This window comes from Budorcas taxicolor, chromosome 11, assembly GCF_023091745.1.
Source record: "Budorcas taxicolor isolate Tak-1 chromosome 11, Takin1.1, whole genome shotgun sequence".
NCBI classification, from domain to species: domain Eukaryota; kingdom Metazoa; phylum Chordata; class Mammalia; order Artiodactyla; family Bovidae; genus Budorcas; species Budorcas taxicolor.
Genome location: NC_068920.1, coordinates 88869165 through 88882511, shown reverse-complemented (window position 1 = coordinate 88882511; position 13347 = coordinate 88869165). Strand labels below are relative to the sequence as shown.

The 13347-nt window shown below is 50.8% G+C and overlaps 1 protein-coding gene across 1 annotated transcript in view; it reads right to left on the bottom strand.

Annotated features, from left to right (window-relative positions):
* The window catches only part of TTC7A (tetratricopeptide repeat domain 7A), a 114008-nt gene that overhangs the window by 90795 nt on the left and 9866 nt on the right, over positions 1-13347 (bottom strand). The window contains exon 3 of the mRNA XM_052648388.1: positions 8811-8979. Within this exon, the coding sequence (XP_052504348.1) occupies positions 8811-8979 (169 nt within the window). The remainder of the gene's footprint in view (positions 1-8810; positions 8980-13347) is intronic.

The window sequence follows — 13347 nt, the reverse complement described above, 5'->3', positions numbered from 1 at the left end:
AGTGAAATAAGCCAGTCACAGAAGACAGTCTGCATGATTCCACTTCTACAGGGCACCTACAGTAGTCAAATCAAGGACGGAAAGTAGAATGGGGGCTGCAAGGGGCTGCGGGGGGCGAATGGAAAGCTGTTTACTGGACGCAGAGTTTCAATTTTGCAAGATAAAGTGTTCTGGAGATTGGTTGCACAACAACATGAATGTACTTAACACCACTGAACTGTACACTTAAAAATGGTTAAGATAATAAATTTTATGTGTATTTTACTGCAGCCAAAAGATTGTTAATGGTTAAGATGCTAAATTTTATATTTTACCAATTGAAAAAATTTAAGAAAAGAAGAGCAGCCAATTTGACTTGTATCAGTCTCTGAAAAGTGACTGATATATACTTTGACTTCACTCTACTTCTAGAAATTTATCCTTAAAAAGATAATGTATGCAAAAAAGTTAAAGATTTAGTTTTAAGTATATCCAGTACAGCATTGTTATAATGGCAAAAAAAGAGAGAGAGAGACAGACTTAACCTATAGGTTCAATAACAGGAGATAAATTTGCTAAACTGCAATAGATTCTTGCAATGAAATGCTATGTGCTACTTTAACGTACACATATAGTAGAAACTAGTTTATAAAATATTAACTTCAAAAAACAAGTTACAAAATACATGAATGCATGAACTTATTTTTCTTTAAAATATAAACCTACAGGAAAAAAAGACTGGAAGAATATACCCCAAAATATTTACAGAGATCTAAGTCTCAGTTTCCCCAAACACAAAATAAGGTCGCTAACAGTGTCCACCTCATAGGTTGGCTGTGAACATTAAATTTGACGATATTCTGAAGAACAGAGCATGTGCTCTCAGAAAACATTTCAAGTAATGCTCAAAATGATCTCTTAGGTAGGGGTTTAGCCCTTCCCTAGAATGACAAACAGGAAATCTAACTCAGGGAAAAGAGATTCCCTCCAACACCTCTCCACTCTAAGTGCCAGCCAGACCCAGGTCTTCCGGCTTCAACACCATCCGTCCTCTCAGCCCAGACTCCACACGTCTTTCCTTACTTACCCTCGATGACCCGCCAGCGGTTCCCAAATCTCAGGCTTCTGGCCACCCATGGGGGCCTGCCTTTCACATGTGTATCTAATGGCTGAATGACAGCCGTCTACCCTGGCACAGCTGGGCCATGGTGTCAGTGCTGGTTTCTCAAATGCACCCCTCTGTCCCGTCCACATTTCACACCCCCACCAACTACTCTCGGGGGTGGCCTCCAACGACGGAGGAATGGGCCATCAGGAGATGATGCAGGGAGACCACACCCACTCCTTCACTCCCAGCTCCACCGTCTCCCTTCTGTGAGTCCGCCCACCTTCCTGCCCTGCTTTGTATCTCTCAACCCAGGCAGGACCTCAGTAAAGTCTTGGTGAGCACACAATGAACACACCAGCCCCTTGCAAGACGCCCAGACTGCTCATTCGTCTCCATCTGCAGGCCAGCCTCTCCCTCCAGGGCTCACAGTCTGGGGCCAGGGCTGACCCGTTTCCCACAAGGCAGATGGCCCACGCCCCTTGAAGAAGGAAGCCAAAATAAACAGCTAATTCCTGCCATACCAGGACTAAAAAAAAACCCCAAACCAAATATCCCCACCATATCCCACCCTAGGAGCTGCCTGGTGTTCTTTCATTTTTTCAAAGTTTTCTTGCCTGGAAAAAAATCCCATGGATTGAGAAGCCTAGCAGGCTACAGTCTTTGGGACCCTACTGAGTGAGCATGCAGACATAAATGGTTACTTTTTAAAAAAAGGACACGTGTGCATAAGCTTGAACTTACACACACACACACACACACACACACACACACAAAGCCATAAAATCCCAGGAGAGAGCAGAAGAGCTGGCGGTTTCAGAGACTGAATGAACAGAAAAAAAAATCTTGAGGAGTGAGGAAAAGATAATTCTCACAGCTACTTAATGTTTTTTACATTTTTACTTTAAAATTTTCACAGCACTTTCACAATTTAGCATCATACTGCAGTATTTTGGGTGAACCAGGGCTATCTCCCTCCATGGCCAGGTCATCCTTTTATTAGCTGGCCAGGAGATAAACCTCCCAGAGTAGCCTCCCTGGTGCTGGACTGCGAGCAAGAGGCAAAGGGATTGGCTTGGCTAAAGCACAAGGCACCTCTGGCTTTCAAGGGGTCCACAAGCCCCAAACTAGGCAGCAGTGACTAGGTCTGTAGGGTTTCAGGCAGGACACATGGCCGCAGAAATGGGGGATCATTGCCGCAAGGGCCAGAGAATAGGAAGCAACACAGGCTGGAGGAGAGAAGGCAGTCATCTGCCAAAGAACTGCTGAGAGGTGGACAGCGACCCTGGGGCTTTCAGGGCTGAACTGGGTAAGGCTCAAGGTGTCAAAAGAACAGGCCTTGAAGCATCATGCATGTCCATGAGAACTGGGGATGCCCTTAGAACTCAGATCAGCAGAAAAGAGGACAGTTCATTACGTGGATCCACAATGGCTTTGCCTAGACTGCTCCAGATGGGCCCAGACAGGGTGCTGGCCAACAGATGAGCCCAGTTTTATGGGAAACAGGCTGTGCCACACCCCATGGTATGGCCACCTAGGGCCAAAATTCTGGAACACCAGCAAAAGGGATACCACAAGCCTTCCTGCCAGGCTCTCGATGCCCCCTCATTTCCCAGTCCCTCCCACACACTCTCTTAAGTCCAGAAAGGTATGACTATACTCTACTCCAAATAAGTCACTTCCATTTCCCCAGGGCCTCCCTCTGGATTTTTCCTTTACCTGGAAGGCACCTCTTCCATCCATCTGCAGCTAATCCATCCTAAAGTTCAGCCTCACGTGCCAGCTCACCTGGGAAGGCCCCACAACTTGCTAGGTCTCACTCACTCCCCTCTCTGGAACAGAGTGGGTCAAACAAGTTCTCCCTGGGCATCAGTGATTCTCCTACTTGGAGACGGGCAGCTGAGGAGCTGTAGCCCCCAAGGGGATTCAAAGACCGACCCTCCCACCCCCACCAAGATGTCAAGGCAGAGCAGCCCACAGAACTGGGGGCAGCCACGTGGCCAGGACACCACGGCCGGGCAGCAAGCCTGGCATCTTGCCCAGCAGGCCATGGGAGTAAGCTACAGACCAGCCACCACTGGGAGTTCCTGTTTCCTGCTTTTCCCAAATGGTGGACTTCACTGACACTACAGCCTGCTGATGCACAGGCAGGGCTGGAAAGTGTGGCCCTAGGCGGCTTATGACTCACCAGCGCTGGATGGCCGCTGCACGCTGCAGGCCTCCTCCAGAGCGGCCACTTCTCCCGGGGCACAGCACACCAGCAGCAGGCTTTGCTCACCTACCTGCCACTCCTCTGAGAGGAGGGACCCAAGGTGTCCATCGTGGCACCCCCAGCGGGCACTTGCTGAATCAACTGCTGGCAAATTTTACTCTCTCCAGTGGGAGCTGGGCCAGGGGCACAATGACAAGACACCAGACCCCTGGCAGGAGAAGCAAACCGATCTCTAACTGGGGAGACTGGGCCAAGGTCCAAACGAGCTTGACAGAGGGAGAGAATGCTGTAGTCTGCAGCTACAATCAGGGGGATCTCCTGGTGGAGGGGTCACCTGAACTGTGTCTGGAAGAAAGTGTTGGTGCTACCTACATGTAGAGGAACAAAAATGGGGTTGGTTGGCGAGGACAGTGGCCTAAGAAAAGATGAAGGGACAGAACTTTCTAGATCATGTTGAGCACCAGGAGTGACCTCATTTATCAGAAACATGTGGTCCGGGAAGGGAAGGGAGAAGAGGGAGAGAAGACTAGGAATGTTGAAGAAATGACCCTCTATCCTCAAGGGGCTTCAAGTTTCGTAGGAAGACAAGCTGACAGCCACGAGCACGCAGAATCAAACCAGCAGGGCTCTGCAAAGATGGGCGGTACTGAGGACAGGTCTTCTGAGAAGAGCCTCGACACCAAATTCTTCTAGATTATCTTTAATCCAAAGTAAATGGAAGATGTTTCCCCCAAACCAACCAGAATGGTATCAAAAGGAGGTGTCTACTCATGTACCTCTGTGTTCACAGCAGCACTGTTCACAACAGCCAGGACATGGAGACAACCTACACGCCCATCACAGATGAATGGGTAAGGAAGACGCAGAACATACACATTAGTATGACAGAATATTAGTCAGCCATGGGAGCCTGGGAAACAACCACCGGCCACCAGTCCAAGCTCTGCTACTCACAGGCTGCACAATTGCGGACAAGCCTCAGTTTCTGCATCCAAAGAGTGAGCAGAAAAACTCCCTTCCATTCTAGAGATGAACTGAAGGTCAATCCACCAGCCAACAAATATTTATTAAACGAGAGTTCCAGGGCATTGTTTCTCAAACTGTAAGGTGTATACACATCACCTGGGGATGCTGTTAAAAATGCGGGTTCTGATTCAGTACATCTGGTGTGGGGCCTGAGTCTACACTTCCAATAAGGTCCTGGGTGGTGCAAGTGATAATCCTGCAGCCCCGTGCCCTGCCCCCATCATACTGTCAGGGTCCAGAGCGGGAGGGCCCACGCCTCACGTTTCTGGGTATACCACAAAATCAGATAACCAGAGAAGTTTGGAAGACTAGGGGAGAAGGGACCAACTGGGGGACTGCGACAGGAAGGGACAGGGCCCTCAGCTCCATCCGGGCCAGCAGGGGACTTGGGAGCAGCTGGCCACAATATAGGCCTATTTCTGTGGGGCAGACCCATCAACTCGGCAGCCAGGAGGAGCTGGAGGACCTGGGGAGAGACAGTCCTTCCTTAAAGCCAGAGGCTTTGACAGAGCCCAGCCTATGTCCTGGGGGCCCATGTGAGGCCCTAAAATCCAGTCCTCCGCTCCTGGCAGGATCAGGTCAGTCTGATCCCAGGTGTGATGTTGGGGAACAGTTCATTCAGACAGGGAAGTGAAGCTGTTTTATTTTTCTATCTTAGTGAAAAGTTTGTAGTTTTCATATTGTTTCTGATTAAATTTGACATAGACAATAACTTTTTTCCCCTTAGAGGAGTTGGAGATATGACCCTCCCCAACTCCATGCAATATCCGTGTATGTGCACACAAGGCTTCTTCACTTTAAGCAAGAGAAAACCACAACTGCTTCAGCTGCCCCCTCTCTCAAGCTCCTGGGATGGTGTCTGAAGCCCTCCCTGAGAATCAGGAAGAAGTTTCTGTTCTCATCCATGTCCCCCCAACTTCAGAGCAAGGTCAAGTCCTGGTGAGTGACCTCCCAGAGGACACACTGCCAAGTCCCTCTGCTTTGAAGGGGAAAGCAGGTGAGTTGAGTGTGTTTTTATGTCTCTCGTGATTGAAGAGACCCAGAGCCTCCTCTTGAGACACCCACACTTACAGCCCCACTGAGCCTCCAGGCAGGGCGCTCAGGCCCCTCCCACTACGGCACACAGCCTCACCCCCTTCCCTCCAGGCAGGTGGGCTGCAGAACCCAACTCCCAGCCCCACAGGAAGGGACCAGGTGGAACCACAGAGCAGACTCCAATGCAAGACGGTACAGAAGCCCGGCTGTAATGGCTTGGTCAGGCAGAGTACTGGGGAGCAGGCACGTCAGGCTTTTGTAGGAGGCCACCCAACATCTGCTGACAAAGGCTGAAAAGAGGCAGCCTAGAGGGAGGGCATTCTGGTTCACACACAAGCTAACTGATGTCCAGGTAAGTTGTTTCACTTCCGCCAGCCTTTTTCATCTGTTACCTGAGAACTGACCTATATCATTTCCATGATTCCTTTCAGTCTAGGACTCTGAGCAGCACCATCACAGAGTGTTTATGGGATCTGGCTGCTTGGGTTTAAATCCTGATTCTGCCAGTTCCAGGGACATCCACAAGGGTCCCTTCTCCTCGTTGCTTGTAACTCCTGGTCTGCTGCTGCTGCTGCTGCTGCTAAGTCGCTTTAGTCGTGTCTGACTCTGTGAGACCCCATAGATGGCAGCCCACCAGGCTCCACCGTCCCTGGGATTCTCCAGGCAAGAACACGGGAGTGGGTTGCCATTCCCTTCTCCAATGCATGAAAGTGAAAAGTGAAAGTGAAGTCGCTCAGTCGTATCTGACCCTCAGCGACCCAATGGACTGCAGCCTTCCAGGCTCCTCCATCCATGGGATTTTCCAGGCAAGAGTACTGGAGTGGGGTGTCACTGCCTTCTCCAACTCCTGGTCTAGAACACACGAATGAAGAGAACACCTACTCGGCGAGTTACTGTGTAGACTGAAGGAGGGCATGCCTGCCATGGAGTGAGGGTTTAATGAATGTAGATTGCTGTCTGCTGAACTCTGGGGCATGCTGCCGCCACCATTCTGCTTACAGACTGAATGTTTGTGGGCCCCAAGTTCATCCACTGGAGCTCTAACCGAAATGGGGTGGTACCTGGAGACGGTGTCTTTCGGAGGTAACTAGGGTTAGATGAGGTCATGAGGGTGGGGGCTTGATGATGGGATTAGAGCTTTTATAAGCAGGTGAAGAGATCTCTCCAGGAGCCCACAGGGAGGAGAGGTCACGTGAGGACACATCGAGAAGGCAGCCACCCGCCACCCATGGAGTGAGCCCCCACCAGACACCAACGCTGCTGGTACATGGATCTTGGACTTCGCAGCCTCCAGAACTGTGACAAACTCCTATTAAAGTCACCCAGTCTATGTTGGGGCTTCCCAGGTGGCTCAATGATAAAGAATCTGCCTGCAATGCAGGAGACTCAAGAAACAATAGCTCAATCCCTGGGTCAGGAAGATCCCCAGGAGGAGGAATAGGCAACCCAGTCCAGTTATTCTTGCCTAGGAAAGCCCATGGACAGAGGAGCTTGGTGGGATACAGTCCATGGGGTCGCAAAAGGGTCGGACACGACTGAGCATGAGTCAATGACATTTTGCTCTGGCAGCCTGGCAGGCTCGCACAAGCCCCATGCTCACAGATGGAGTCAGGACCAATGATGAGCCATCCCCACCCCCTACTCTCTGCTGGGGAACCCTGCTGGATCCCCTAGACCCAGGAAAACCAACACCATGCACACTCTGGAGGCCACGTGCAGTCTCAAGCACACACAGGGTCCCGTGAACCTCAGCATGCCAAGCAGCAGGGTACAGGTGCTGCAACAGGACAGAGAGGACAGGCAGAGAGGAGGCAGGCAAGCACAAGGCCGCGTGCAGTCAGTGGGGGCTGGGGAGCCAGCACAGCCAGGTGATCGAGCAGCCCACGCCAGGGACACCCGGCTCCTTACCTCCCCTGCAGCACCTCTGACCACCGGGCCTGTGTTCCCCCAAGAAGCTGGAGGCGTGCTGGAAAGAGTAGAAAGCGGGAGACAGGGAGCAGTAGGTACCGAGCCAGGTCTACAGGAAAAAGTGCCGGAAAGGAGCCCTGCGGAAGGGTGTTAGGTTCGGGGAATTGGTGGCAGAAGTGGTTACCAAATTCCAAATGAAGATCGACCCCCCAAGACCCCCCCCAGCCTGTGCCAGGGGTGCAGAGAAGGGGACAAGAGAGCAATGGAGAAGACCCCACACTGGACCCCCCGAGACGGGCACCTGCTTCTCACAGCCCGGCACTGGGTCTGTCTGGGGTGAAAATCTCAGCAATTTCCCGGGAGGGCATTAACAGTCTCTCAATGGTGAAAGGGACCCAGGGACTCGGGGGTGGACAAACAGCTTTCAAAGGAGGCTACGCCCTGCTCAGACTAGTCAGTCCTCCGGGACCCAAAGGAGACAGAAGATTCAGAGTGGGGAATCACAGTCCAAAGCCAACAGGAGGTGGAGGTTCCAATCCTGGTTCCACCACAGATCTCTGGGTAACTCTGGGCGAGGTACCTTCCCTCTCTGGGCCTCAGTTTCCCTGTATATAAGATGGCAGAATGTCCCCGTCTACAACAGAAAAGAAGGTGACAAATACTCTGCCAATACCAGGCACCAAATCCCCACCGGGCCACATGTGTTTCTAGACTCTGGGGGCTGGTTTGTGCTGGAATAAAGAGAAGACTGACCATCCAAGAATCCTAGCAACAGTCTGGACAGACAGGTTCCTGCGACCCTCACTGCCACCAAGAGCCACTGCTCAGGCTCTGTGACCCCAGGGTTCAAGGATCCAGGGAAGAAGGAATTTGCAGTGCCAAGTCTGGGGTAGGGCTTTCACTACCATGTAATGCCTGCAAGCTCAGGTCAAGGGCACTCTTTCCCCACGTGGGCATCCACAACCCCCACCATGAAATTCCTACATTACTAAGCCCATGTGCCTAGCTCCCCACCAGAACACTACTCACCCTGGGAGGTGGCTCTGACCCGCCCATCGCAGGATCCCAGCACCACCCCCCTGGGCTGCTCACAGCAGGAGAGTGGCAGATACCTGAGCAATTCCAGGTTTCTCTGCCATCAAGCACCTGACCTGTAGCCAATATCAATACTGGTGCCAGCCTGACGACAGGTGGCACATTTTTTAAGCCTTTCCCAACCTGGTTACACAACTGATTCCTCTTGTTCATGGTAACCCTGTGAGGGCAGGTTATTACGCCCCTGTCTTATAGATAAATCAACGGAGGCCAAGAAAGGTGAGGAGCTATATGCCCGAGGGCACACAGTTGGGTTCCTATCTGTCAATAGAGCGAGGGCGGGTTACCCAAGCCTTCTGACCTGACATTTAACCCATACCTGCAGTCAGCCAGTGGTGTGGCTGGTTACCCTGGCAACCACCTGGCCGGTCAGTGTTCCAGGGACGTGGGGGTCAGAGTGTAATGACCTGGGCACAGTGAAGGGGAGCCCCGGCTGGTGCCCACACCTACCTTTAATGACAAAGGCCTCTGCCAGCAGCCGCATCTGATACAGGGGCTTGTTCTCCATGGACATGTCGTCAATGCCGGCCCGTGCGTACATGCTGATGGCATCTCGGTATGAGCCTTCCACGTAGTGCAGCTTGCCCAGGATCAGCATGGCCTCACACAGATACTGCGGCTGAAAGGACAAGGACCACATCAATGGGTTCCTGCCGCAAAGCCCCTGGCCCACCCCCACCAGGTACCCAGGGATGAATGCGCCCCTCTCTGAGCCCTAACGGTTTGCCTAAGACCCTGCTCAGAACACCTCTCCTCTTCCAGGAAGCCTTCCCACCCCTTAAGTATACGTGGACAGCTCCCCTCTCTGCACACCTGTGGTCCCTGGCCTACACTGTGGCTCTTGGTGATAGCTTCACACGAGTCCCTAAATGTGTCGTGTGTGTGTGTCTTATGCCCCCAACCAGACTGCAAGTGGCTTACAGACTTGGCCCTGAATCCTTTCTCCTGAAGCTCCCAGAAGCTTCACCCAAGGCAGGCACTGGCACTCAGTTCAGGCACTTGCTCTTAACACAAGCAGGGAGTCAGAGACCCAGCCAAGTTTTGTGGGGCCTAAAGCTTATATAATTGTGGGTCCTCTCTATATATGTGCGTGCATGCTAAGTCACTTCAGTCACGTCCGACTCTTTGTGACCCTATGAACTGTAGCCCTCCAGGCTCCTCCGTCCATGGGGATTCTCCAGGCAAGAATACTGGAGTGAACTGCCATGCCCTCCTCCAGGGGCTCTTCCTAACCCAGGGATCGAACCCGCACCTTTTACATCTCCTGCCCTGGCAGGTGGCTTCTTCACCACTAGTGCTACCTGGAAAGCCCCATCTACACAGACAGGTAGACAGATGCATATATGTATAAATATTTAACCAGGTGAAAGGCCTTGGAAAGAGTCCTGCAGGTGAGGGGCCTGAAGCTGAAACCCTCACCCGCAGCAGCAGGACCCCTGTGGGGAGACGGAAACAGCCACAAACGTGGCCAGAAGACAGAGGAGCGAAGGTCTGTGAGGCCCCCACCCTTTTCTTATCAGAATCAAGTGCCTGCACTCAAGCCTGTTTTCTTTCCCCTACTTGATCAAGTGCTGCTGACACTCAGATCTCCGCCCCATATGCTCACTCTTGGGAACTCCCTCAGGCTCCAAGCAGGTCTGGTCAGCCCTGCCTGAGAGTCCTGGCCTTGGACGTGGGCCCAGACTGCTCTAAAATCTCCCACCTTCTGAGGCCTCTGTTTGTAGCCCTCCACCTCCATGTCTGTGCTCAGCCAGCCCACCACCCCTTTGGCCAGGCTCTGGGCACCACCCCACCATGGAGCACCAGTTCTGTCCACGAAGCTCCCGGGAGATACAGTCCTGGTCCCCACTCCTGGCCTCTGTCACCAACAGGAAGGTGTTGCCCTTGACCCCCTGTAGGGAGATCAGAGTCTCGGGTACTCATGACTCCAGGGGAAGCATCCACCACTCCTCACTACCTACTACCGTCTCAGAAGCCAACAAAGGGAAGTGGGACACGGCAAAGCCCAAATCCCCTTCCTCACTGGTCCAATACACGTTCCTCCTTTGGTGCTGCTCACACAAGCCCCATCTATAACAGTCTTCCCTTCCCCTCAGTCTATGCAGATCCTCCACTCTTCTTCGGGGCCTTGCTCAGGCCCACCTCCTCCTAGAAGCCTCCCTGGCTACCGGAGAGCTCCCTTCTGCTGACCTCCCACAATGTCTCCACCAAGCGGACCCACTGGGCCCCCTGCATGCCTGACCTGCTGACTGTAGACCTGCTCAAAGGCTGAATTTTTCAAGGGGATTTGCCAGTCTCCCCCAGTAGGTCACCTCTGCCCTGGGTCAGGGCCACAGATCACACACCTCCTAGAGGCATATTTCCTCCCTGCTCTGTCCTGGATTTCCCCATCACTGAGGGCGAGATAATAACAGCCACCCATCACCTCCCGTCACAGCGAAGCCAAGAGCATAAGTAGACGAAGTCCAGAAAAGAGCTTTGAACTTTTCTCTAGAAAGGAGCTACATAAACACAGGCCATGAGTAATTATTATTATTCTGTTCTCCTGTAAAGAAGGAAAAGGGCAGCTAAGCTCAGGACATGTTTCAGGGCGAGATGACACGGTTTAGCTTGGAGTGGTTCCTGGGGAACCAATAACAGTTTACAACAGGGCTTCCACCAAGCTGGTGGAAAATTAAGGACAATGCGGTGAATGTTTTATAAAGTTATGCTAGTTAAAAAGCTGCCTTTAATTCTTAAGAATTAAGAAGGGCCTAATTCTTAAGCATATCTGTCTTGTGTTTTGATGTTAAGATGTTTGTTCTTTTATGGACTGACAGTAATAGAAAATGGTATGGTTCTGCTGTTGTGTTTGGGGGCTTTGTGAATGTACTTTCCTGGCAGAATGACAAGTTGGCTATGCTCTTTGGGACCCACGCCTTTGAATTTGAACCTGGCTTGTCAATTCAACAGTGTGGGAACCACAGAGCCTCGGCCCCAGGGAAGGATGCTCTGCAAGAAGCCACTGGGTCTGGGGGACAGTCCCTCGACTGGACAGATCAGGCCTGTCACCAAACCTTTTTGTGCCTCACTGTCTGTCAATAAACAGGGAAGAGTGACTTCATGTGTACACTCAGGTAAGAGGAAGAAGAGATGACGAAATACTTCACAGATGCCAAATGAGATCTCTAAAAGCAGAAGCCACAACATCGCCACCCACATGAGTCCCGGTTTCTCAGTCATTATTTAATTTCTACTCCAGCACTCGGGACACAACACTGGAAAATGGCAGAGAACATGGGAACATGGGAACAGGGTCAGACAGGCTGTGTTCGAGACTTGCGCTGCGGTCCTTGGCTACGTGACTCCCCTCTCCTAGGTCTCAGTTTCTTCATCTGGAAAATGGGAATAACAGTAAATACCACTGTAGAAGGTTACTGTGAGGCACCAATGAGATGGGGCAAAGCCTGGCACTCACTGGACACCCGAAGTCAGGACAAATGGCTCATTTTCACCCGCCTCCAAAGCACGGAGCTGTTCAGGATCTCGGAGGCGACTGAGGGCAGAAGGTTCCAAACTACCCAGAGGAGGTGCCCCAAGACCCACCTCTCCTCCTCACCCCATGAGAACGCCTCAGAATGCATGGGAAGCCACCTGAGATTTCATCTGCTGCCAAGAAATATCACACCCCAGTCACGGCTTTGCCTTTGGGGTAAGACAGAGAATCCCACAAACTACTTTTAATATTTTATTTTGCCTGATCAACATGGAGATTTTAGCCTTGGTCCATATAACAGTGAATTTCTCAATGTCATCAGTGCCCATCTTTGTCTCTGGTTAATAAAGCATGGTAAAATCTGTACTGAATAAATTTGATATGGTAGATAAAGCAGTTTTCACAATAATACATGTGGACACTATTCGGCAAATACAAAGAAGGAGGTATTGGCACGGAGATAGCATCAAGTGAGTTTTTGGTGCACAAGAGCAACTTGACAAGTCAGAACCCTATAACGCTAAGAAAAGAGAAAGCTCCATACATGTGTACATGTATTGTGTGACTATTAACATAGAGAAGGCATATGGAGCTCACAGCAAGTGATGGCCAGAGCTCAACTCGGGATGGGAGTGGGAACACGGACCTATTATTATGCAAATTAGTTTTTTTAATTTTAGTGGACTTTTTTTACAATAAGCCTGAGTCATTTTTATTTTTAAAAAGAAAATTTTAATATACAATTAAAAAGTCTACCGGAAAGAAAAAAATTTTAAGGGTCTTGATGGGAAAAACTTGAGACCTACCAGTCAAGTTCAGCCATTTTGATGGGCAGATGAGAAACTGGAAGGCCTGGAAGATCAGGGGACAGGCTCAGGGTCAAGCAGCTATTTTAATCCAGGACAAAACCTCCCAGGACTACAGTAATCCCTGTCAAGGAGTCTGAAGGCAGTAACCTTAAACTCCCAAGACAGTTTCCCCACACCGCTTACAGAAAACACCCACTACCTGGCCTGGTATTTCACTCCCAACTCTCTGGCCACAATGTCCCTTTATACCTAATTAAAGCCATTCCCTGATGCTCCTGTTAATTGACATACTTTAAGGAAATCCTTCTAAGAGGAACTTTTGCATCATACTTTGCTTCCTGTAGCTTAGAATGCCCTGTTCTATCTGTGTAAGTCCATATCCTGACCCCTTTCAAGGTCCAGCCCCCAAATGGGTCCAGTTTCAGAACTACCATCAGCCCGAGTTTGACTGCCCCAGCTCACCCCAGGGACTGTCCCCCTAAGACTTGCCTCCCCTTGTAAGCTACTCCAGTGGCATGCATCACAGTCCACCCTGAACAATTTTTTAATAGGACTATCTTCTCAGTAGCCCTGCAGCCTCCCTGAGGTAAATATTTAAGTCAGGAAATATACTACTTTGGAATATCTCTTGAAAAATTACTTCCTCTGTGGGTCTCTAATGACATACCAATACTTCTACTACAGCTCAGTATACACTGGAATT